General features: G+C 39.3%; 1 protein-coding gene across 1 annotated transcript in view; it reads left to right on the forward strand.

Annotated features, from left to right (window-relative positions):
- Nucleotides 1-1,597: 1,597 nt before the first annotated feature.
- Nucleotides 1,598-26,796, forward strand: part of Usp6nl (USP6 N-terminal like) — a 131,530-nt gene continuing 106,331 nt past the window's right edge. Inside the window, exons 1-2 of the mRNA XM_038333903.1 lie at nucleotides 1,598-1,751; nucleotides 14,157-14,248. Of these exons, the coding sequence (XP_038189831.1) occupies nucleotides 14,245-14,248 (4 nt within the window). The 5' untranslated portion in view covers nucleotides 1,598-1,751; nucleotides 14,157-14,244. The remainder of the gene's footprint in view (nucleotides 1,752-14,156; nucleotides 14,249-26,796) is intronic.

The following is a 26,796-nucleotide window of genomic DNA, read 5'->3' on the forward strand; positions in this document are numbered from 1 at the left end:
GTTCAGACCATTGCAATTTAATTCAGTCAACATCTTTTGGAGGACTTCTGCAATCTGCAGGGTACAATGAGTGGAAGTGGTTGGGTCAAAGATACGGAAGTGGGTGGGGTCTTGACACAATGGAGAGTGCTTTAGTGACTTACTAATTTGGAAATTCTATGCCTTTTGGAGAAATATTGGGGTGTTGAAAATGTCCTATGTCCTTCCAAGTTTTGACTGGATTTTCATCAAACCAGTTGTGCCATTTTGTACATACCAAATAAACAACAAAAATAACCAAAGTAGTACTTGCAAGCCTGGTTTAAATGAAGGCCAGAATGAAAGAATGCATTTTTATTAATCTTATTGTCTTTAAACTGGGAATGTAGCTCAACGGAAATGTGGTGTTGTGTGTGTGTGCACACGTGCAAAAGTCCCTGGGTTCCACTCGCCAGCCCCCGTCTCCCCACACTGGTAAAGGGGTTATACGACAGCATTTGAGAGACAGAGGACCTTAGAGGCCGGTCCGAGACCCAATCTATGTCACAGGTGTTAAAGAATGCCTGCTGAAGAAGGGACAGCCACTCAGCTCCCCCTTCCATCCCTTCTGTTCCTAATTGCACACACACTCAGCATGCAGTCGTGAGTGTCAGATTTCACCAGTCAGGGAAAGAGGGAGTAACGACGGCAGAGTTGCCAGCTTTAGTAAACCATCTAGTTCCTGGAAACGAGCAACAGAAGCCTTTTAGTTATTCGCACACCCCAACTTTTGTAGCTCCCATTGAATAAATCATTTGACTGTCAGCAAATTATAGTGTTGGGAAGTTTACAATCATTCCCTTTTCACAGCAGCTTTTAATGGAAGACCGTGGAGAGAAAAGCTCTCGAAAATTCCCACGACAACAAAAAAGAAAGCTGACCTAGAGAAAGATGGGACAGAAATTAACACTGAGCACGTTTTAAGTAGCAACGGTTTGCACACGGTAGCCTACTTAGTTGTGCTGCTCTGAACACTTGGCATAAATGCCCGAAAACTGACGGCGTGACCTTGTGTCAGTAACAGCTTTATTGACAGATTATTATTATTATGCACAAAACTACCAAGCGTTCGCCTTATGCAGGGACCAACTCATGAAGCAGGTACGATGACCATCCCACTTCACGGATGAGGACACTGAGTCCAAGAGGAATCCAAGTGCAGTGGGCAAGGTCTCATGGCTGGGAAGCAGTTGGGCTCCAGATGCAAAAGGCACTCCTGCTCGGTGGGCGGCTCCCAGGTGTCCGACACCGCACTGGTCCACTGCCATCTGTAGCTCTGTAGCAATCCCGGCGCGCTGCCCGGTCCGCAGAAACCGCATCGTGCAGAGGGGCTGGGGGCTCGGCCTCGGCGTGAAGCCCGGCGGCGGGAGCGCGCCCGGCGGGAGCGTGGGCGCAGCGCACGTGCCGCCGGGAAGGCAGGGGCAGCTTGGCCGCGCCAAGATGGCGGCGGCTGCCGCGGCCGCAGCGGCGACTGTTGGCGGCCGGTGAGGCGGGCGGGGCCGGCGGCGCGGAGGCGGGGTCCCGGGCGAGCCGCCCTGGGGAAGGCGGGGGCCGTTTCCATAGCGGCGGCGGCAGGAGGTGTCGCGCCAGGGAACTTCCTGGTTCCCGGGCTCGGCTTTGCCGGGAGCCTCCTGGAAGGGAAACAATGGGGCGGAGGGCACTGCGGTAGCCGCCGCCACCGCGCCGGACCCGCTCGGCCTCCTACGACTGACCGCCGCCGGGACCGCCCTGAGGTAACTTCCTTTTCTCCCGGGTCGCTGCTAGAGGGGCTGGCGGGGTCTAGGGCGAGGGGGCAGGGACGGAATTGGTCCCGGCCAGCCGGACGCCGCCATTCCCGGCCCCGGGCAGCGGGCACGCGGCGGCGGTGCGGCCTGGACCGAACGGGCTCACCGGGAGCCCGCGCGCCGTGCCGCGCGCCTCGGGGGTCTGCGGTGCGATTGGCGGGGCGGGCGGGCGGGCGCGGCCGGGGGCCGGAAGGGCCAAGCGCGGCGTGCAGCCCCCCCGGGGAGGCGGAACCCCCTGGCCGCCATCCTCCCCCCTCTCCCCTCCGTGCAAGTTTCGGTCTCCGGGGAGACGTGTCTCCCTCACAAGTTTCAGTTGCGTCCAGCGGGAGCGCGAGTGGGCAGGACCCAGGCAAACTTCGTTCTCTGAAACGACTGCCTGGATGCCTCAAGAACTTTGTTGGGAGCAGCCTCCGGGAGGATGGGCGCGAGGGAGGGATCTGGAAAGCCTGGAAATCTGTGCACCCTTGCAAAGTTTTGCAGGCTAGTTTTGGAGCCCCGGGAGCGCGGCAGTTCGCAGGTGTTTTAATGCCAGCAGACGAGAGAAGTCTGACTGCTGGTGGGGGCGTTCATATAAGTTGAACATTGGGTATCTCTGGGTTCTACCCTAGCCACTCTCTGTTTAACAGCTGATACTTTTTATTTTTAAAGCGAGTTTACAAGGTGTTAGCTGACACCACATCTTCAAATAAAGCGTGTGTTGCTAGATTCTCCTCATTCATCTCCCCTACCTCATAGGAGTTTTTAGAAAACTTTAATATGCTTTGTGCTTTATGAGTTGGAAAGGCTCGGTGAATTGGGCCAATACCCGGTCTTTAGGAATAATGGCAATAATAATGGCAGTAGTAGGGACACTGTTCCTTGCTGGAAGAATTCAGTCGTAGATCACCTTCCTTTTTTTTCTTTTTCTTCTTTCTCCTCCTCCTTCTTTTTCTCCTCCTCCACCACCACTTTTCTTCTTCTTCTTCTTCTTCTTCTTCTTCTTCTTCTTCTTCTTCTTCTTCTTCTTCTTCTTCTTCTTCTTCTTCTTCTTCTTCTTCTTCTTCTTCTTCTTCTTCTCTTCTTCTTCTTCTTCTTCTTCTTCTTCTTCTTCTCTTCTTCTTCTTCTTCTTCTTCTTCTTCTTCTTCTTCTCCTCCTCCTCCTCCCTCCTCCCCCCTCCTCCTCCCCTCCCCCTTCTCCCTCTCCTTCTCCCCCCTTTTCTCCTCCCCCCCCACATTAGATCTGTGAAACAGTTAATGTTTCATAGCTTAGAAAAGTTTTGCAGGACGTTTGAGATCGCTTCACCTCTGACCAGTTTCTTCCCATCTTGAATCTCTGGAAAGTTTTGGGTCGGGGGTTGGAGGGGGGACTTGGGTGGAGTTTAAACTTTTTCCCCCTTCTTTAGGTTATCTTAGTAAACTGTCACAGCCTGAACAGTGTCTCGTTGCTTTTCTCCCAAAGAACCCACTTTAACAAAAGACTTTCCAGTTTGTCGTAATTTTATAAGAGAAATTGTAAGCATGGTCTTGTTCACTCCTTAAGGTGAATGATCCTAGTTTGTACTCTCCACAGGCCGTTAAGCTGTAAGTCAAAATGGAAAAGGAAATTATACTGATGACAGTGTAAATTAACTTCTAATGGAAATACACGGCCCTAATTGCAAGAATAGGTGCCCTTAGTTAAAGAAGCAGTGAGTTCGCACAGAGGTATTTAAGAACCATCCTTTGTCAGACTTCTAGAGTTTGGGTTCTAAACCTTGGTGCTGGCTGCTTCTTACTTTAAATTACTGTACAGCTATGGGCTGTGCTTGTTTCTGGTGAGTATAATCCATTACACCTCTTCCCATTAACATATTTTTAAGATTTATTTTATGTGTATGAGTGTTTTGCCTGCATTTATATATGTGTTTCACGCGTGTACCTGTTGCCCTCCGGGCTCAGAAGAGGGTGTCAGATCCCCTGGAACTGGAGTTATGGTTGGTTGTGAGCCATCATGTGGGGGCTGAGAGTCAAACCTGGGTACTCTGGAAGAGCAGCAAGTGTTCCTAATCACGGAGCCATCTCTCCAGCTCTCTATGCCTCCCTTAACTGTGTTTCCTTACGCAGGTAACCCTCAGTGAGGACAGCTGGTCTGGTTAAACAAGTCAGTAAGGAGAAATGTCAGGCTTGGTGTTAGGTGTAAATTGACTGATGATCTTTAAGCATTGTGTGGGAACCAGCAGATCCAGTCTGGGGCTCTAGTGTCAGGCAGTTTGCACTGGACTATCTTTGCCAAAGTATTGTGGACAGTTTGGAGCCAGTAGATATGGGTGAAGAAAGCCGATGATTATATTGGTGAAAAATTGAGGAATGTTAAGGAAGTTCAGAAGTCAGCAAAAGAATTTAGAATACTAAGACTGAGAATTGCTACTTTAGGTAGAGAGAATGAGACATTTTCTGGATTTTGAGTTGAATTCTACTTTAACCACCCCCATTTTTTTTTGTAACTAGTGCAGTTCAGACTAATTGCCACAGACTTAGAGTTTGTCCCTTCAGTGTCATTTGTGAAAAGTGTTTTTTCATTTACAGATGTGATCTAATTATATATTAGAGAAGTGTGTTCTCCTCTAAAAGGTTTCTGCTGTTTTCAGAGTCAACATAAGAATCACAGTTGGAGAGCATCTGACCTGTAGCACATACAGCATCCAGGGACTAGAGGGCGTGGGGATTAGTCAGAGACGATTCTCAACTGACTAGTCTCATTTACAGGCTCCTACCTCATGGCTTAGTTTTAAAAAATATTGCTTTGTGAAATTAGGTTACTTTGAGGACGAGGAAAAAGTGTACACGGTAGCAGAGTCAGGGAGACTGGTGTGGCGGCTCCACAAGGATGCTTGCCTATCAGCTTGTGGCCTGTGTGCTGCTGTCTTCATTGGTGTGGAGAGAAGCCCGTGGACCATTCTCTCACCGTCTGAAGTGGCTTGGTTTTGTTTCATAGTCATCAGAGAAAGGGAGTCAGTCTGCTTGATCATCACAGCCACACAAGACCTGGAAAAGACTGTCTACCTCGGTGTCTGCTTTTGGAATACTTGGACTACATGTTAGTTTCTATAGCTGTAAAACTTGGATTAGATGCTAAACAAAATATCTTTCGATTTCCTGACAGACATAATGATTGTTAATTTCATCATAATTCTATTTTCATCAGCTTAGTCTACCTTATTTAAAAATGCCCTACTTCTTACAAACCTTCATTGATCTACCCCAAGATAAAATGTCTAGGAAGTATTTGGGTTGTTTCATTTGCTTGCAGTAAGATCAAGATTGACTCTGGAGCTTGTGTCTGCTTAAGTGGTTTTGGCTATAAAGCGATGATTTAGTTATCTTGTTACAGAGGTCCGCATTGCACCTGTGTCTTCCTGACCTTGGTAGGAGTGTAGCAGAAGTTGCATTCTGCCCCCCCCCCCCCGAATTTTCCTTCCACTATATCCACAAGTGAATAATAGTTCAACGCTAGAGTGTTGTGGTGGACTATCAAACTAAAGCTATTTCAAGTTTACAGTTAGCCGTGTTACCCGGGGTGGCAGAGTCATGTTTAGTTATGGCATGGATGCCGTATTTACACATCCATTTGCTCTAGATACTCGTTGCCTGGTTTTACTTTGGTTTTCAAACAGTTTAATTTATTAGTATAGGTGTAGCAAGATAAGACACGGTGAAATAAAAAATTTAAAAACTAAGTCACAAAAGAAAAAAAATTGAATAGGTGTAGAGATTAGTTTTAGAAATTTGACTTACCAGGGCAGTTTATTTTTATAATTCTTTTTAGGTTTGCTTTGATTTTTTTTTAAATGACATTTCCATTTTTCCTTTTTTGTTTCAATTTGGGATTATAAATTTTGCTAGTCTCAGTGTTTACCTAATTTTGATATATTGTTTTATTATTGTTACTTGATGTGTGGGTGTTAACACATGTGCAGGAGGTGTGGGCTCATGCTTGAATGTGGGCGTATGTACATGCCAGATGTCAGCCTTCTGCACTGTTCCTTAGGAACCACCTACCTTATTTTTTGAGAGTGACTCTGACCTTGCCTTGCTGATTAGACTGGGTTGGCTGGCCAATAGGCCCAGGCATCCTCCTGTCTCCTGCTCCCTAGTTTATGCTTGGGTTTAGTTTACTTCCAGGTTTTTTCTTTGGGATTTGGTGTTTTGAGGTCTCACACTGTTACACTTTGCCTGATTTGTGTTCAGGACTGCCTCAGTACAGTGTAGCCTCTCAGGGATCTGTTGTGATCAGGCAGCAGTTTCCTGGGTTAAAGAAGCCTGAGGGTGCTGTGCTCTCCGTTTTGGATTCTTAATCTCTTTTGAACTGTGATTGCTCATTCCTTAGTATCTTGCCAGTTCTCAGATATATCCTTTAAAAAAGTTATACAGTGTACATGCTACAATGTGTACTAGTCTTAAATGTATATCCTGAAGAGTTTTTATAATGTAATCAACCGTATATTAACTCAGTTCTATCTATAGAGTATTCTAGTGCCCTAGACGGTTACCACAATTGTTTCCAATCAGTATACTTGTTCTGTTGTATGTAGCTAGGACTTAATTTTCTATCACCATAGGTTAATTTTGCATCTTTTTGCTTTTTATAGAAATAATGCCATGCAATAGATACTGTTTTGTTTGCTTTCTTCCATTCAGCATTGTATTGTGAAGTGAATTTCATTTATGTTGTTGTATGTAACAGTTTCTTTTTATTGTTCATTATTTGTTTTAGTTACTCTGGCTACCTAAAACATTGTTCAGTAGTGTAGCTTAAAACAGTGGGATTATTTGCTTTCTTCACAGTTCTGCAATTTGGGCAACGCTTATGTCTGCTTCACACAGTTTCAGGTCGGGCTGCTTGAAGCCCAGGCCTAGTTCTGTGTGAAGGGCTGCTTCTCTGTCTGAGACTTGGTGATAGGACTCTTAGAAGTAGCCGTGCACTATAACTTAAGGTTGCTCACATGAGCTGTGTGGCTGGATTCTAAGAAAAAGAGGATTAGAGATGTTGGGGGCTGAGCCACAGAATCTGTATTGTCCTTGTCACTTAGACTTGGCACTTCTGTGTTATTAATCCCCATTGTGTATTAATTACTAATTGAGGCAGTTGTAAAATGCCCATCCTGTTTAAGAAAAAAAGGAAAGGTGTGTGTGTGTGTGTGTGTGTGTGTGTGTGTGTGTGTGTGTATGTGAAATGGGAAATGGCCCCGTTCCTTGACTGGGAGAGTTAAGAGTCTAGAAAAATCATGCAGGATCATACTGCAGTAAGTATTATCAGAAAATACAGATTGCCACAGTGGTGGCCTGAATAATCCATGACTCTTAGTTTATTCATTCTTTGAATGGGCACTTGGATTGTTCTCAATTACTGGCTGCTATAATACAGCTGCTGTGAACATTCTTACTTGTGTATTTTGTTGGATATGTGAACTCCTTCCTTTTGGCTTTCCCTAGGAATGGAACTGTTCAATAGGTAGAAGTACAGTTAGCTTTAGGGTTACTTAACAAACATTTGTTTATATCCTTGGTATTTTTAATATCTTAAAACTATACATAGCATATACTGTTTGGCCAGTTCTTTGTCTTCTAGTGAGACATGTTTTTGGTCAGCCTTCGTGGAAATGCAGGTCCTTCTTTATCTTTCCTTTTCTTGCATGTGTTTTGTGTGTATGGTGTGCATGCCTGTATGTCCCCATAGTCTCATGTGTCTAGGCACACATATGTGAAGACCCAAGGCCAGTATTAGGAGTCTTTAATTCCTCTCTACTTTACACACTGAGGTAGTGTCTCAACTGAAGCAGAGTGTCAAGCTAACTAACCCCTGTGTTCAGGAATGCTTTGCCATGCCCACCTCAAGTTTACATGGGTTCTGAGGACCCTGACTTCATCTTCTCGCTTGCCTGACAAGCACTGTTTTTTAACTCCCTGAGTGATCTCCCCAGCCCATGAAGTTGTACTCAGCTAGGTGTTTAGTTTTTGGAAAATAGGGATTATGTAGATGGGTGATTGTGGAGTACTAGGGCAGTTTTCAAAACAGCATTTTATGGTATGTATTCAAAGATTATGTACATTAATCACTGAAGAGAGTGTTTTCATTTTCTTTTTTTTAAGAAATTCCTTTTTAAAGACATTGAATATGACTCTTTAACAATGTACATCACATTTTGTTGATGGCTAGCGCTTTAGTATCAGTGTAAGTCCCAAGCTCATTCCCCAGGCTTACCTGGGATTTATTTTTCTAATAACAAAAACGTTCTCTCCAAGGTTAATTGTCATTAGTGAGGACTTGCCAAAAGAACATTATCTAGGCTCTCAGACTTATGGTTGCATTTGACTATATCACCATTCACAGTCACATTGACTTTTTTTTGTCCCCCAGGAGTCAGTTGAATCTGTGCCATGCCCCTTTAATAGAACATTTTAGACTTTGTTTTAGTTCATATCTCATTTACTATGATAGTTGATTTGTTGATCCTGCTATGCTAAGGAAATTAGAATCTTTCTCAGCTTCTCATTTAATTAGGGTTAGTTTTAAGTTATAAATAACACAAGTTACAAACAGAACTTCAATATTGTGTTTCATCTTCCTTATTTTATGAGACCAAAAATGTATCAGGACTATTAGTGTACACATCATCTTTATATTTAGTTCACCAGGGCATCTTTCACACAGGATCCCATGATACTCCTGGGTGTTTGTCAGCCTAGAAAACCTAGTTCTGGCTTTGCACACACAGGTCAGGGAGGCCAAGTGGACTCGTTGCAGTGGTTTTCTTGAGAGGCCTTATGTCAACTGTCATCTTGCTGACTTTGAATTTCATACACACTACCTACAGATCTGTGTGGTTTCATCCTTTGGCTTGTAAGTTTCCCTATTTTTACTGAATGAAGTACCTAGACTTTTCTCTTCTGCCAGTCAGTTTCTGCTGGCACTTTTCTTCTGAACTTATTCTGTTTTAGGATGGCTGGAATCAAATTTGTCTTTTTGTGTCCTAAGCTAGTTGGACAGATTTTGTATATTGTAGAGTTGAATTAGTATTTATTGAAAGAGCAGATAAATGTATTATAGAGTTTAGAATTTATCTGATCACAAATTCCTTGGTGTAGGTCTTAGAATTATGTCTACATTTAAATCTCTTCCATCATGGTGTCTGCTTTAGTGCTCATTATACGGCAACCTGCAGTTTTAATGGACATTTTGAATGCTATCAGGCTTCTGAAAAGAAAAGATACTGTGTTCTTCATTTTAGCTTTCATTTGTGGAGCATAGTCACTATGTACAGTTCTGATATGATAGGCATATCAAGTGCATATGGCAAATATAACATTATAAGCTGCCCTTGAAAGCCCCTGCCTCTCTGTACCTGTAAGGAAGATTTAGAAATGACACTTGCTTTCTGAAATGCCTGTTGACCTGTGTAAACAAAGTCACTAGAATTTGATAAGCCCTCCTGGAAACCTAATTCTACCCGAGGAAAGGAAATTTGACCTTATCCTTATCTTATGCATCATTAACATACACGTGTAAACAAACTGAGAACCAACTGTTTTATTCTTAAGCCCAACTCATTCTTTGATCTCATTAGTGGGAAACATTTTGTTGACTTAGTGAGCAGAATAAACAATCCTCTTTTCACTGTAGCAGCAACAGATTTACTGGACTTTTCTCATGCTGGGAAAAGATTACAGGCTGTGGAAATTTAGTATTGTGTGTTTTATAGGTATACGTTACTCCAGAGTATTGTTCATAAAGTTCAAGAATTATGTAACCACAAGGGTGAGATATGTCTCAATGAATAATGACTGTAGTATTAACTGGAGTTATTTCTTCATCTAGAATAAGAAGACATTACCTGGGAATCTGCCCTGGCCAATACATAGTAAAACTAATGAACTGTGACTGAATTAAGAAAGGAAGGTACTAGAATTATTATAATGTAAGCTTTGCAAGGGGTAGTGTTTTGTTCATAGTTTTGTTGACTGAGTCTAGAATACTGTCTGGCTTCTGGGAGTTGCTTTGGGAGGGTTTATCGAGTGCCTAATTAGTTTATATGTTGTCTAATTTTTAAATTTAAAAGAATGTATTAATAATAATAATAATAATAATATTTTGAGACAGTGTCTTTTTAGCCTTCACTGACCTGAAACTTGCTCTGTAGAATAGACTGACCTCAAATTCATAGAGAACTTCCTCTCTCTGCCTCTTGAGTGCTAGGTTAAAGGTATATGCCACCTGCCAGCTTTTATCATCTGTTTTAGATTTAAACACTGAATAGTAGTCACAAGTCTTGGCTTATGAGCTTTTGAGGAGATACAGTTGAGTTGAATGACTCAATTTCTTTTTTTTCTTAAGATTTATTTATTTATTATGCATACAACATTCTGCCTTGATGTATGCCCGCACGCCAGAGGAGGGCGCCAGATCTCATTACAGATGGTTGTGAGCTACCATGTGGTTGCTGGGAATTGAACTCAGGACCTCCGGAAGAGCAGCCAGTGCTCTTAACCTCTGAGCCATCTCTCCAGCCTGGATGACTCAATTTCTGATTCCTTTCTTGATGATTCTGGGATGAAGTGTGTAAGGCCATTACATTGTTAGTTCATTTCTTGTCCTTAAGTTGCCGAACAGTTTTAATTACTATTACACAGGCTTAATAATGGATTAATAATAATCCTGTCAGTTATTTATTATTGGACATTTAAGTTTATAATTTTGTGATATTATAATTAACACTATGATGAAGGAAATTTTCTTAAAACATTTTGTGTGGGGGAGAGAAATGACTTCAACAAATAGTTCATTTCACTGCTTTATAATGCTAAGTGATAAACAGATGATGTAACTAATTTTTCTGTAGAAATTTTATATTTTGTTTCTTTTGCTGTTACAAGTAGCATTGTGATAAATTCCCCTTCCCTTTCTCTCTCTCTTACAGTCAGACAAAATTGTTATGAAATTTCTCTTTTTTCCTTTTTCTGATACGATGATGGGGATTGTATATTGCAGGCAAGTGTTCTGCTGCTGAGCTTTGCCCCAGCCCCATGATCATTTCTGGTTACATCCTAGCACAAACATGGCATAGTTATTGTAACCACATCTCTCTACTTTAGTCAGTATTTGCCAGTTCTACATTTCTGATGCCTTAATTTCCAGCCTCTATGTGGTTTACTTATTTAGTATTTAGATTTGTTTCCTATGATATGTGCCTAGATTTTTGAATACAATATTTTTAACTTGAAACTTCAGTGTTTCTTTGTTGTTGTTGTCATCACCTGCCTCCTGCCCTGCCCCAAGCCTCCCAAGTCAGGGTTTCTTTGTGCAGCTCTGGCTGTCCGGAACCTGCTCTGTAGAGCTGGCTGGCCTTGAATTCAGAGACCTGCGCCGCTGTCCCTAGGTGCCAGAATTAAAGGCATGCATCACCACTGCCTAGTTTAGTTAAATTGTTTTTAAATTTAATCTCTTAAGATTTATTTTATTTTTACTTATGTGTATGTATGTGAATCTGTGTGTATATGCATATATGTATACATGTTAATGCCAGGACCCACAGAGGACAGAGGTGTTGGATCCCCTTGGATCTGGAGTTAGAGGAGGTTGTGAACCACCTGAAGTGGGTTCTGGGAATCAAACTTTAGTCTTTTGCAGAAGCAGTACTTATTCTATGGTGCTGAGCTATCTCTCTTGCCTCTGAAGTTAGTGTCTTTATTCTCTGGCTTAGTCATCTTTGGCTGTAATAATGTAATTACCACAAAATTTCAGTGGCTGACAGCAGGCAGCCATAGATCTGCAGCCTTGACTGAGTTTGGCTGGGTTTGCTTATAAGCTGTGAATTTTCTTCAGTTATGTGTCATTTTGGGGCCAGCAGCCTTCTTGGGTATATGTTTCTCATGCTGCTATGCCTTTCAAGAAAACGTAGCTTCCAGTTAGGTTTAGTCAGTTCTGCTCCTTTCCAGGAAGGCATATTGCCACACCTCCCAAAGCCAATACATGAAAAGTAAGATAAATGCTGATTTTGCAGAAATACTACAAAATACTTAGTTGTGTATTTTGAGACATAACTCTTCTTTAGGGAAGGATAACTAGGCAAGGTGAAAGGAGCCTGAATATTTTATATATCTTGCATGCTACTGCTTTAGAGCCACTTGGTTCTGAAAAAAATTAATTGACTACCTATTTTGAAAGTAGGTGGGGCTGGGGGATGGGGGCTGGGGAGCAGATCTCTGTTTTGAAGCTGTGATTAGTATAAAGAACCTTGACAAGGTGACCTCACTGTGTCCTTCATATGCACAGTTCAAAGTGTTGCTCCATGGGTCTGTACATTAAATTCTGATACATGCTTTGCATGTTTGTACACTGTAAGACTTGTGTGCATTCGTTACCTTGTGTGGGCGTACATCCAGTGTTTGTAAGTTTTATTATCCTGACTTAAAAAATATTTGTTTTACTTATGTGTAGGTGTTAATGTTGCATGTGGGTATGTGCAGCATGAGTGCAGGTGGCTGAGAAGTCCAGACACAGACATTGCAGTGTTGCATATCCCTTGGAGCTGGAGTTACGGACAGACGTGAGCCCCCTGATGTGGGTCATGATAACAGGACTTGGTTCCTCTGGAAGAGTAGTAATTTTTCTTAACTGCTAAGCTCCTATCCTAATGTTTTTGAAGATAGTATTTTTAGTGCTAAGAAAATTCTTTATGTCTTAAACACTAGAATTAAGGATTTATTCGGCTTCTTATTATATGACAGGAAGAGAGCGTTACATCCTATAGGGTACTTTTATACTACCATTTAGAAAACTTAACATTAAAAATGTATATAGACATAAGACCCCAGGTAAAGAGTAGCTGCTTCAAGTATGAATGCATGTGGACTCCTTTGACCTCTGTAAATGTTATTATCTACTTGGTGTTTTTGTGACATTGCCTTTCCCTGTTCTCATTCAGCATCTTACCTCTTAGTTTCCAAGGAGGGACATCAAAGCCAATAAACTTAATGCAGTACCATTAAGAGATGTATTTATTATGAGAAACTTTGAACATGTACCTGAGCTAACATGGGAAATATTGATTGTAGATTTGCCATGCTACTCATTTCCTTGGGATAATTGGGTTGTCTGGAAATGGTGATCACTGCAAATGCACAGATGAAGAAGAAAGCCTGTGGGTTGGGGTCAGGTGACAGGATGACAGAACTATGATTATATACCACTGCTAACTACAGTGTAGGCAGCATGTGGTGCGTGTACATGCTGATGCAGTTTCTGCATTGTGTAAATGTGTGCTGTTTATGCATCTTACATAATCTGAGTATAGTAGATGGATACAGCAAACTGAATCTTTAAAAGTGTTACCCTAACTTGGTTCATAGCCAAGGGGGTTATTGTTTTGTGGTTTTCTTGATTGATTTAGAAAATAAAGTGTCATTTTTCATGATTGCAGGAAGTAGTTTACTGGTTTATGAAGGAAGTTATGCAAGTGTGCATTTTGTATTGAATTGCAGAGCTGTACAATTATGCATTAGATCTAGAAGGCATTATGCAACCGTGATTTCATTTAAATATACCACTGGTACTTAGCCTCATCTAAAAATGTGTTAATCAATTTAGGAGCATTTTATAATGCAAATCTTAGTCAAGGGTCAAGTGTGTTTTAGTATTGATAACCATACTAATTCAAAGCAATGCTTTATATTACAATTGAGTGAAAAGAACTAAGTCTAAAAATTTCAATTTATTTACCAAATAGATTTTAAAAATACTTAGAAAGAATGCCAAAGGATATTTGCGGCACATAGCTAAATAAATGTGAGCTCATGTTTATAAGGAGGAAATCGCTATCATTAGAGAAAGTTCATAGCAATAACTTCTGTAGTCATTATTTGAGTCTTATATAAAACTTTGTATATAACCAGAAAAACTTAGCAGGCATGATATGCCTATTTGCCCTAGGCAGAACACTCTTCTTTTTCTTGACCTTATTAGTTGGGAATAGGGAAGGAATAACTTCAGTACTGAAGATTGAAGCTGAAGATACCAAGGTGGTGTTTATTTTGTTTGTTTTTTTTTTTTTTAATGACAATTGCCTTCTACATAGTAAACAACATCTGGCAATTGTCTTCTATGTACTAAACTCTTGTATGGCAGTTGCCGTCTATATATTTTTTAATTCTTGAAGTTAACTTGTTTTAGAGAGGGACCTGTGAATTAGATGATAATTACTAGTAATCTTTTATATTTAAAAGAGAATGACTAGGGGTTCTATTGATAGTAAAAAACTGAACTAGTTATTTTTATTTCCTGTTAGTAAACTTTAAACATTGATTTTTAGAAAAATCTGATTTCTTTCTCTCTGTTTCCAGAACAGGATATGTATTCCTCTGAGAAACCCTGGACCATAGACTTTGGTTTAATACTGGATTGGGACAACACACAGAGACTTTTCCAGTCATGAGTAAGTGTCCTGCTTGGTTTAATTTCTGCTGCCTTAGGAGCATTTATAGTGTTTATTTAACAAAAGAAGAAACAAGTTACTATTATGTCACTTCCTGGGAGAATAATTTGGTTCTCTCCAGTGCTGTGACTTCTCTATCTTAAGGCAGTGAGAGACACCTTTATATGTTTGGTTTACGCTAAGAGCTCATATGTGATGAGGGAGTCTAGCACTAGCTTATTAGCTGACTGATTCTCTCATTTAAGAGCTCTTGACTTTCTGTTTTCTACTGGGAAATAATTCTGAAAGTGAAAGAGGGAATATTGAAGCTGACGATAATTAAGAGAGGTTGTGTTGTGTAAAATTTCATCCTTGGGCAACATGGGTTAATATGTTTATGTAAAACTACAAAAATCTATCATACTTTTAATGGAGCAAGAAAACAAGGTTATCTTGAACTTAGAAGATTTGAAAAAATTTTATCTTCTCAGTTTTAAGGGGAAAGTATATGTCTTTTTTCTGTAGAACTGGACTTCATTGCTGTTAGCTGCTTACTTTTAGAGTGGGATGAAAGAATAGGGGTTTTATTCTAACTGGGGTCTTAAATGGCTGTTGGGAGTACAGACATTCTGATTATGGAAACTCTGGGATAGTGTGAGCATTTCCTTATTAGAATATTAGCTTACACTTTTTTGTGTATTATTTATATTGGTTGTGTTTACCTTAATATGAATTAAGACAGCTTTTCTTATGTTTTTTAGTTAATTTTTATAGTTATAGAAATATTTAACTCTTTCTACTAAAGGTAATTGCAGAAAGTCACCTTTGATTTTTAAAACTTCTACTGTTGGGTCCTTTGAATAACCAGGATCAGTTGCTAGAGGCATTCAGGTCTGGCTTAGGAAGAGTCTGCGTATGCTAATTCAGTTCCATTCATGAATTTTTGTATGAGGTTATCTTACAGAAAGCCAGCTTCAGTGAAGATAGTCATGAGTTCATGAAAATTAAGATGGAAACTGCAAGATTTTTTTTAACTTAAAAACCTTTTGAAAATTAACTAAACTTTTATTTATAGTTTTAGAGTTCTATTAGCATTGTTGTTACCTGAGTTTCTGACGACAGGTATCTTGTATTTTAATTTTCTGATCTCAGTGTCTTGTTCATGCAGAAGTCAGATCTTTGTGAGGTTGAAGGTGAATGTGGAATCGGGGGCCTGATAAGTGGTATTGTAACATGTTTTGTTTTAACATTTCAGTGGTTAGTGTTTTTTTTTTTTTTTTTTAAATTGGTTCTCTTTTTAAATGTCTACTAGATTTTATCATTTTTGCTTATTCTATAGTTTTCTTTTTTTTTTTTTTGGAACATATGCCCTTATAGCTCTAAAGAACTCTTAGGTCTTATTTTGAAGTCCTTTTCTAATCATTTAATACTTTTTTTTTATAAAAAAAATACTAAGTTTTTCTGCATTGAGTTTAGGATTGTTCATCTTGTTGCTTTGTTCATCATTCTCTGTAACTTAGCAAAGACACTCTAATGGACTTTATGTTTTCTTTTGATGTCCCTGCTGTCTAGCAGATATGTCATTGTCTCTGCCTGGCTTTAGAATTTACAGATAAGAATTGGGTCTGTGTTAGTGGACCAGAGCCCCAGCCCCATGGTGACATTAGAGACATCACAGACTCATTCCCTGAGTTAGCTGGCATTAGGTCAGCATCTTCTGCTAGGCGCTACCTTCAACACAGTGGGCAGAAGCCTTTCTGTGATTTTACAGTGAGGAAGAGGGCCCACTGTTCAGGGTGAAGAGCCTGGGTGCTGACCCTGCTTGTATTTACAGCTGCCCCAGATACAGCTTCCTGCGCCTTTCCTGCCCTGGGGCAGCGCTTCACTTCTTTCACGGGATTTTTGGGCCATATAGATATGGCACAGCTGTGTCATTTTAGTGTTTTGTCTTATTTCATTTATTAAAATATTTGTTTCTATGTGTCTTTTGTGAGGAGCAGAGCCCCAAAGAATGAAGAATGTCACTGGGGTTTCACTGTTAGTGTTAGCATAAAACTAGACTCCATATTTCACAGTTGAGGTTAGTCTAAAAGTCAGCTTGTGCTTCCACCTTAGTTCGGCGTGTCCCTCCCCTTCACTTGCCAGGAGCCTGTTACACTTGTAGCATGTTCAGTGAACTTTAAGGTTCATCTGCTTGTTGCTTGCTTTCTCTGATCCATTTGCTCTTTGAGGGAAAACACTGTTTTTGGCATTTAAGTACTAAATAAATATTGCAGACATTGTGCCTTTCGTTTGTGGCAGCACTTCTTTGTATTAATATTTTTTAGATGAAACGTGAGGTGTTCTTCTAAGAAGACTGTATAGAGAGAAGGTAGCAGAGGAGAATGCTTTTGATAGATGGAATGGTGTGAATAAGTAAGGTTGACTCCACAGAGGTCCACTGAGTGGTCGAACATTCTAGCATAGAGATAGATGGGAAGGGACATTGGAAAGGAGAAATCTGGAGGAGAAGAAGTCAGGCTCCTGGTCCTTTGTAGTGGGCTTATGGTGTTCAGGATTTCAGTTATGGGAGTGCCTTAAAGATTTCCTTCTGGAGAAACTACTCAGAAAAATACATGCTTTTATTGTAAGTTTAAGAAGTTGGTTACCTAAGCAGTGTTTGCTTTTACTAACTTATTCTTAAACTTCATTTTTTTTTTTTCAAACTTTCTTTGAATCAGAGTGGGTTGCAATTCCTTTCTTGACGATTTGATGATAGGTAGAAAAAGAAGGTGTTTCTTGAGTAGGCCAGCATAGTAAAGGTGGTCTGAGAAGTGTTACACTGGTCATGGGCTGTGTTTCTAGGGAGTTCTAAATCTCAGAAAGTGGGACTCCAATGTAACAGAGATTCTTGTTTTGAAAAAACAAAATCCACATGGAAGTGTAGTTAAAGTTGAAAAGGTAGTATGATATATTATTTAAATCTAGATAGAATTTCTAAGCCTAGGTGTGGGTGAGTCATTGATTATTGATTATTAATGATTATTTTTCTTTAGTATTTATGTAGGTAACAGAGGGAAGATTGGATATTTAGATGTGTGAGTAGCTCTACCAGACAGGTTCCACAGCTCATGTCAGGAAACACATAGAACATAGCATTTTTTGAACAACACATGGGATAAATAGATGGAGGTTGGAGACAGCCCACCTTGATACTGCAGGCCTGGCCATCCTGTGTTCTTAGCAAGGTTGGTTTTATCTATCTTAGTCATGAATTAGCGGTTGGGATGCCTCAGCCCTTAGGACTTGAGAATTTGTTGAATGCTTTGTTTTTCAGCTCTCCTTCTTGCCAGTATATATTCTAGCAAATTCTGAGCTGAATACTTGTGATGCTATTATGACATTTTGAATTGTTAAGTTGTTATTGCTTTTTTTGTTTTTGTTTTCTTTTTGAGAAAGGGTTTCTCTGTGTTGCTCTTGCTGCCCTGGAACTTGCTTAGAAGACCAGGCTGGTCTCGAACTCAGAGATCTGCCTGCCTCCGCTTCCAGAGTGCTGGAATTAAAGGTGTGCACCACCACCATCTGGCTGTTATTGCTTCTTGTATATGCAGAGTTTGCATTTATTCAATTTGTTTATTTTATCGTGTAAAGCCAAAGATGAAGTAAGGGAAGTGGGTATCTTAGATTATTAATAGATATTGTAGCAAAGAAAGCTCCCATGCATGGCAGAGTTTAGTGATTATTTTGGTGGGTATGTTTAAAACAAATACAAAAGCACAAAAATAAAAGCAGTTAAGTTATACTTAATTGTTTTCAAAGCTTCATGTTAAAATCCTGTTTTCTTTATTTTTAAATTTTAATCTCTACTGTATTTTATTTCACTTTTGTCAGGAAAGGTTTACTTTGAAATTAATGACATATGTTTTGTAAGTTGTTTGGATGTTAGTTCTCTTCTGCTGACAGGGTCAATCAGGAGTGCGTGTTGCATGTTGATGTTTCTGGTCCTGTCCTTTGGCCTATATAATGGAATGCGTTCTTTTTTTAAGGTCACTTTTGCATAAGAACCATCTCTAATTCAGCTGAGGAAAAGAAATGGGCCTGATATTTGGTGCCGTGTATTGGTGGTTTTCTAGTAGAGTGGGAACAGTTTGCCTTAATGTGTGTTCTAAATTGAGATCACCTAGTCCCTCAGTGATAGCTCATGCTAGTCTTGGCATGGAAAAATAGGCAGTAGTAGATACTTCCCATAAATATTGGTTAACGATTCTGTCTAGAACAATAGTCTACCTAGAAATAGAGTAACTGCATACCTTAGACGTAGGCTGGAAGTTAAAAGAAATTTAAGTTGAATTGTATTTTAAATACTGCTGTATCTGTCCTATCACTGAGCCAACATCTTCAGTGTTGCTGCAGTGATTCTATTTTTATTTTATTTTTTTAAAAAAGAAAACAAACTATCTTTTTTCATTTTACATAGCAATCCCAGTTCCCACTTCCTCCCCTCCTCCCATTCCCTCCTTCTCTCCCCTCCAACACCATTCACTCCTCAGAGAGGGTAAGGCACATTGCTCCTAGAAAGGACCAAGCCCCCCCCCCCCCCCCCCCACACACACACACTATATCCAGGCTGAGCAAGGTAGCCATTCAAAGAGAATGGGTTCCAAAAAGCCAGTACAAACATTAGAGATAAATCCTGGTGCCACTGCCAGTGCCCTGCCATCTGCCCCAGCCATACAACTGTCACCCACATTCAGAGGGTCTAGCTTGGTCCTATGCTGGTTCCTTCCATGTTTGTAGATGTTTAGGGACTTTGTAGATGGCAGTTAACAGGGGAACTCCTGGCATTTTGTGGTGGGGTGGGGTGGGAGAAAGTAGGATGTGCTCCTGCCCTTGTTAAGAACGTTGTTTCCTTCCCAAACTGACAGGAGTAAGCCAGGGTGGTAGCAATGAGGAGTGCCAGCAAATACTGTCACTCAGGAAGTGTGTGCTGCGTGCTGGCTTCTGAATCGAACATACTTCATTGTGTGACTCTGCCCACTGAATATGAAATGGTCTTAGTTTTTAGATGATTTATTTTTTTATTTTTTTGCTGAAGGAAAGTGAATAGCTCTTCATTTGACACTGTCATGGACTAAATAGAGCCAAGTGCAATTTTATGCAGTATATTCAGCTATGATATTTTAAAGTTTTTAGGAGATAGCTTAATTTTTTGTTTCTACTTTTGATACTTTTACCAAACTTAAAAGGAAAATTGTGAAAATAGTGCCCCAAATTTCCATAAACTTTTGACTGAGATTTGCTAGTTGTTTATATTCCTTCCCCCATTGAGTTTCATGTCCTTCTCTCTTCCTCTTCTTTCCTTCATACACTTCTATATGAAAGACATTTATTTATAATGAAAGTGTTTTTGGTGGAATTCTGATTTCCTTTGATGAAAAGTCATTTAGAGCTTCATCATTAACATAAATTACTAAAGTAGTAATAGCTTTTCCAGCTTTCAAAATTACTTTACTAGTTAAAATTGCAAGCCATTTATGTATTATTTCTCCAAAGCTACATTATTTACCAGTTTTTGTAGACCTGCCATTAAGGCAGATTTTTAGGCATACAATATATTACAAAATGTATACAAATTTGATATATGAATTAATTTTAGTAAAATATTTTTGGAATAACAGAGATTAATGACTTTATAACAGTTTTAAGACACTTCATTCTTTTTTATTTCTTTATTGATATTTTCATACGTGTATATTACGTGTTTCCATCAGATGACTCTCTATTCCTTACCCTCCAGTTCCTCCTTATATCCCACCACTTTTCTCTCGCCCAGCTTCATCTTCTCTCTTTTTAAACCCACAGAGTCCCCTTAGTGCTGCCTGTGTGTTTATAGTTGTAGGACCATCTACTGGAGCATGGCTAGCCTCTTAGGGACTGCATCCTTAAAGAAAACTGTTCCTCTTCACCCCCAGCCAACTGCCACTTGCCAGTGACTCCTCACATACAGATGAACCCCTGTCCTGCCATGCTGGGATTTTTGGCTGATCTTGTGCAGGTCTTGTGCATATGGTCACAGCCTCTGGGAGTTCATGTGTGCCATGGCCCTTTCGAAGACAACCCATTCTTAAGGGGTCTCCTGACATTCTGTCGAGAGAACAGTTTCACAGTGGCAGTCCTCTTCAAGCTCCCAGAGCCCCAGGAGCCTGGGATGGAACACTTCAGGTGCTAACTAGCCTTGTTGGGTAAAGCAAATGGCTTGCGGTCTTTAATTGCCTGCTCACTGCTACCTACTTAGCCACTGGCCTCCAGCTTTATTTATCTGTAAGTGTGTAGACTGGAGTGGATCATTTGGAAGCCTTGTACCTCTGATGTTTATGATTAGGCTGGTGGGAGGATTTTTATTCAGTTATGTTTTACAGGAGCATGCCTGGCTATGCCCCGATATCCTGTGTAAGGAAACACACACTTTCAGTAGTTCATTGTTCCAGATGCAGCCACATGTTCTCTGGTTCATTTTATTGGTTCTCTTGGCAGTCAGATTTCAGAGGCATGTGTATTTCAAATTAATACTCTTTATTTTATCTTTTATGACCTTTGATTTTTGTGGTTCTTTTCTCAAGTCTGTGATTAGAAATGATGTAACATTTAGTAAAGTTCATAACTTTTTTGTATTAATATCTCTAAAACTGGATTTCTATCTGAAAATATTATTTCTTACTTACCAAAAGACAGTGGACAGCATAGCTGTCTGTTATATGGCCTGTAATAAACAGATTTAGGATTGGCATCCAGCTTTTTTAAATCTAGCAGCTGGACAGTTGTGTTATCACTTGCTTCATTTAATATAAGTAAACATTTCTTGTTAAGGGAGCTTGCACCAACTGTATGAATGAAGAAGAATGTCTCATTTTCAGGACTGTGAAGTTGGTTTCCCAGCCTCTTTCCATCTCTCCAAATTGGTATTTTATGTACCAATTTGTATTGTATATAAATTGTATACCAAATTGGATATATATATATATATATATATATATATATATATATATATATATATATATGGAGAGCCAGGGAGATAGTAACTTTTTTGTGAGGGAACTTCTTTGTAGTCTGTATGTAAGCTGGAGGTTAGAACATGTCAGAAATAGAATGGTCAGATATTTTAGTTCTTATTCCAGGGTTTCACTCCCACTTCAGGCACTGAGCTACAAATCAGTGGGTTTTGTTTTTTGAGTATATATCATGTCTGTCTGGTGTGTGTGTGTGTGTGTGCGTGCATGATATTATCAGGTGTGTGAAGGTCATAGGATAAATTGCTGTATTTGTTTTCTTCTTCCACCATGTCAGTCCTGGGGATGGAACTCAAATCTTCAGGCTTTGCAGTAGCTTTACCTACTGAGCCATATAGCTGATCCGGGTTTGTTTGTATATTTGTTTTTAAATGGAAATGTGATGTCCTTGTATTATGACTATGGTCCAGGAATTAGGAAGTCAAGTGGAAACAAAAACTCTAAAACAGCGGGTCTCAACCTGTGATCCGTAGCCCCTTTGGGGTCATACCACTCTTTCACAGGGGTCACATATCAGATATCCTGCATATCAAATGACATTAAGATTTATAACAGTAGGAAAATTACAGTTATAAGTAGCAATAAAAATAATTTTATGGTTGGGTGTCACCACAACATGATAAACTGCATTAAGGGGTTGCAGCATTAGGAAGGTTGAGAACTACCGCTCCAATGGGTTGCCATTCATTCATGGACTCTGTGGTTGTACCAGGTTATTTCCTTTTTATAGGAAGAAAGCGTTTAGGCATTAAATGTTAAGAGAATGTAAAAGATTATGGTCAGATACTTAATACTTACTAAGAGGTATATCAAATTATGGAACATTTGGAACTATAATGTCTTTTTTAAAAATAGTCATGCTTCAGATTATAAAAGAATGGAATGGAATGGAAATGGAATCGATGTGATGTGTTAGTAAAAGTTGACTAATGTCTTGTTTGAGGTCTTCACTGGTTGCCTTTGTTATGGTCTAGTAAATACAAAAGCGGGAAATACTTGCTTGTGTATGACTGTTAAAAATCAAATACGTGTGTGTTGGATGACTCTGTGTTAGCCTTAGTGCTGGCTTTATGTTGTTTTTCCATGATGTGTGAAATCTTCTGGGTCAGATCTGGATGCTTCTTTAAAGGGATTTTCCTGTGTGTGGTACTCTGTCAGAAAGCAGAGAAGGGAGATGCTTCACGGTCTCTAGATTTCCATCTTGTTTAGCTCTCCAACAGTTAACACTTACCGGTTCTTCCCTAACTGGCTGGACAGGATTCAGAATTCTTGCATAAGGAAATAGTTTATTGTTCTGTTTTACTAAGTGTCTAGTTTGCTTTTATTACAAAGATAGGAAAAAATGTAACAATATTTCTAGAACATGAGGTGACCTTAAAAGAGATACGATTTGACTTTTATTTGGCTTCCTTTTAGCAGAATTACTATTTCGAATTATGTTAACAACAATCTCAAGGATACTATTGAATAAATCCTATTATGTTCCATGGTATAGTTATGTTCAATATAATTCCCTTACAACAATAAAACAGTTACAAAGATTAATTTATAAATTGAGATTGCATCATTAACTTTCTCATAACCTAGTGTCTTTTTGGCCCTTTGAATTTTCTGTAGCTGAAAATAGAGTAAATAAGCATGAAGACAAAAATATATGAAGGTAAATATCTGGAAATTGTTGCATATGGAAAACACCACTGTGTGTTAGATGCTAGACACCTTGTTTAAACAAATGCGATATTTCCTTTAAAATTACCTGGTTATGTATATTTAGTCGTTTAATAAACTTTTAATGTTGTGAACATAAGTTGGGAAAATATTTTTGTTTCTTGTTTGTATAGTGTTTATATATGTTTATGACAATTTCCACTGTTTATGACAAATTTATGGATTTGATAAGTTCTTTTTATAAGAAAAATTAATTTTTCTTTTTCACCCGATTCTCCTGTTTTTTGAGACAAAGACTAATTAATTCAAACTGGCTCTGAACCCTCTGTCCTTAGCATTTCAGGTTCTAGATTGCAGATGTGTACCACCATGCCTGGCCAGGTTTTGCCCTTTGATGAAATATTTTTAAAGATGAATTTTAGCTGATAATTGAATGGGTACTTCTGTTTACAAATAGTTGCTGTTTTCTGTTCTGAGCCCGTGTGAGAGGCTGTGTTATCTCCAGACACATATTTTGATGTATTTTCCATATGCAACAATTTCCAGATATTTACCTTCATTTATTTTGTTTTCTTTTACTTGGATTTTCTCCTTGGAATTTTCACTGAAAATTGTTGGTAAATTTTTGATAATATTTTTTTTTAATTTTTGAGATAAGCTAGGATCTTTCGAATGCTAATCAAATACTCTACTACTGAGCAGCAGTGTCCTCTGTGTCACAACATTGGTTTTTATTTTTAAACTATTCATTTTATTTTTATTTGTGCGTGTGTGTGTGTGTGAGAGAGAGAGATATGCATGTATGTGTGATATATGTGTGTATGAAGGCCTGGGATTGCCTGAAGATAGAGTTGCAGGTGCTTATGATCACATGGTATGGCTGCTGGGAACTGAACTCCCGCCCTCTGCTAGACTAGTGTGCACACTTAACCACTGAGCCATCACTTCAACCTCTAGTGTTAATTTTTTAAGTGAATTAAAACACTATTTGAGCATAAAGTGTTAAAGATTTTAGGTGCAGAAAATGATGTAGAGAAAATAGTCTGCAAGTTTTGTTTTTAAAATAATTATCATGTTGTGTTTCATATGTCAAGTTTATAGAGATTGTTTTTTTTTTTTTTTTTTTTTTTGAAATTTTAGGACAGAATGATATGCCTTTCCTCTAAAAAGTCAATGGAATGAGAAAAAAAAGCAAAGTATGTAAACTAATGTGCTAGTTTAAAAGAGGAATGGGTTTCTAATTTGATTTTCAGTAGTCTTTTTCTGTTTGTGGATCAATTGTCATGTTGAGTATTTATAGATTATTTTTGTCACAAGAAATGTGGCCTCTCACATTTTTTTCCTTGGGAGAAAAAATGGGAGTAGCTTAATTCTAAAGTGCATTTCCAGGAAAGTGAAAAATATTACTCGAAAATGGGTTAAAAACCCAACTATCTGAACTCTTGCCAAGAATAAAAGATGCTTGTTTATTATTCCTGAGATCAAAACAGTTTGTATGTGGAACACAGTGCTGACATCCTTGTCTGTGTTTATTGCATAAAGATGATATTGGTGAAATATTTTAAAATATCTATATATAAAACCCCATCATATTTTTATAAAATCAATAGCAAGGAGTACCTAGATCAGTCAGAAACTTGTTAAATGATGCATATTTCTATATGACAGACATAAGTTGTTTCTTGATTTTGGTTCTTTTTTTTATTCTTTTTTTTTCTGCATTGGAATGTGGCAATACTTTTACTTGTAAGAAAAAAATCTCCTAAAGGTACATATTGACAAAGAGAAGATTAATAAGACCTTTGAAGTTAGCATATAATTCCATAAGATTCTGTGCTGTTGATTTGAATTATTTACAGCATTATTTGCTGTGTGTACAGAATTATTGTTCTTTGTAGTACACTGATATTCTTGAACTTCTTCATACTTAGGATCAAACAAAATGCTCCAGTGAAAATTAGTTCATGGTTTTACTCAGTGAATGAGAGAAACAATTCCTGAGACCATATCTAGTCTTGCTCTGTTTCTGTTTTTTTCTTCTGTTGAGTGAGAAGCTAGGAAAAGACATTTTTCCTTTGTCTAACTAGTTTTCTTTCTATCTTTTCTATTAATCACTTCCTGATATTAATCCTTTCACCTGGAATGTTTTTGCCCAATATTTTCATCTGGAAAAAGTAGGTGAATGAAGTCAGGTTGTCTGATGGGGATAGAGCAGATAGTGATTTTGTTTCCAGTCATTGTATCTCATCTCTCCTTGTCTCATTCTTGGGATTTGGATATGATGTTAAAAAGGGCGTCAACATTTTGGGGTTACTAAAAAATTATTGGTTTGGGGGATGGTAATATGTAGCAAATGTACAAATATAGGAAGCAGGATAGAATTTCTGGGCAACAGGTAAGAGTATCTCTGTTGGAGAAAGCAGCAGCTTACAGTTTCTGCAGGTAGCAAGGGTAACTATAATGTTTTTCTGTCTTCCAAGCTCCAATAGACCTTTAACATACAGAGATAATTATTATTGTTGTTATTACTACCCATTTCTTTCCCCCAGCTCCTACCATGTCTTCCCCAACACATCCCCTCTCAACTTCATGTGTGGTGATATTTTTTTGTGCTATAACAAATAAAGCTTGCCTGAGGATCAGAGTGTTGAGTAAGACATTAGTTAGCTATAGAGACCAGCGAGTGGTAGCACATACTTTTAATCCCAGCACTGGGAAGGTAGAGGCAGACGGATCTCTGTGAGTTCAAGGCCAGTCTGGTCTACACCAGATTGATCCTATCAAAAAGAGAAGCAGAGTCAGAGGTCTTGGCTCACATCTTTAATCTCAGTATTTGGGAGTCACATACCTTTAATCCCAGCACTAGAGAGGTGGAGACAGGAAGGGATATAGCTGGGCAAAGAGAGGAATATAAGGCCGGAGGAGACAGGAGCTCAAGGCATTCAGTTGTAGGACTTGTAGAGACAGGATCATGCCCCTTAGGTTCTGAGGATTTCATAGAGGTAAGAACTAGTGGCTGGCTGCTCTGCTTCTTTGATCTTTCATCTTTCTTCCCTAATATCTGACTCTAGGTTTTTATTATTAAAACCAATTAGAATTTGCGCTATCTTCATGTCTTTTTCTTTTAATCATTAAATCCAGTTAGTGCTTCCCTTACGTGCATGGGTGTGCGACCATCCACTGCAGCATAATATATTTATCAATGGCTACATCCCTAGAAAAGAATGATTTTCCTCCCTCAGCAGCTGTCAACTCCAGTACCTGTTCAGGTAAGGCACAATACCTAGAAATCAGCTACCCGTCTGTGCTGGGATTTTGACTGGCTTGATCTTATACAAACCTTGTGCAGATAAACCATAGCTGCTGTTAGTTTATGGCATGTTCAGAAGACAGCATTTTATAATGCTCTTCCTAGACCTCCACCTTTTAACTTCTTTCTGTTTCCTCTTCTATGATGTTATCTGGGCTTTGGGTGAGTGGGTGGGGCATAGCACAAATGCTCCATTTAGGGATGGGTACTCATTTTCTTATTCTCAGCACTTTGACTAGTTATGTAGCTCTCCACTGATAGCTACCCACTACAGAATGAAGCTTCTCTGACCAAGGTTCAATGAAGCCTACATCTATGGATATAAGTACTTAGAAGGCAATCTGACAGGCCATTTAGCAAAATAACAATAGCAAGTTTCATAGTAGGGCCTATAGCCTCCTAGCCATGAGCTTTTGACCAGGATTAAAGTACCAGGCATGACATTTATTTCTGTGAAGGAGACCTCATGTTCCCCCTTCCCCCCCAAAAAATAATTCAGATGGAAAGAAAAAAAAAAAAGCTTCAGACCTCATGTCCCCCCGCCC

The sequence above is a fragment of the Arvicola amphibius genome, chromosome 6, assembly GCF_903992535.2.
Source record: "Arvicola amphibius chromosome 6, mArvAmp1.2, whole genome shotgun sequence".
Classification (NCBI taxonomy): domain Eukaryota; kingdom Metazoa; phylum Chordata; class Mammalia; order Rodentia; family Cricetidae; genus Arvicola; species Arvicola amphibius.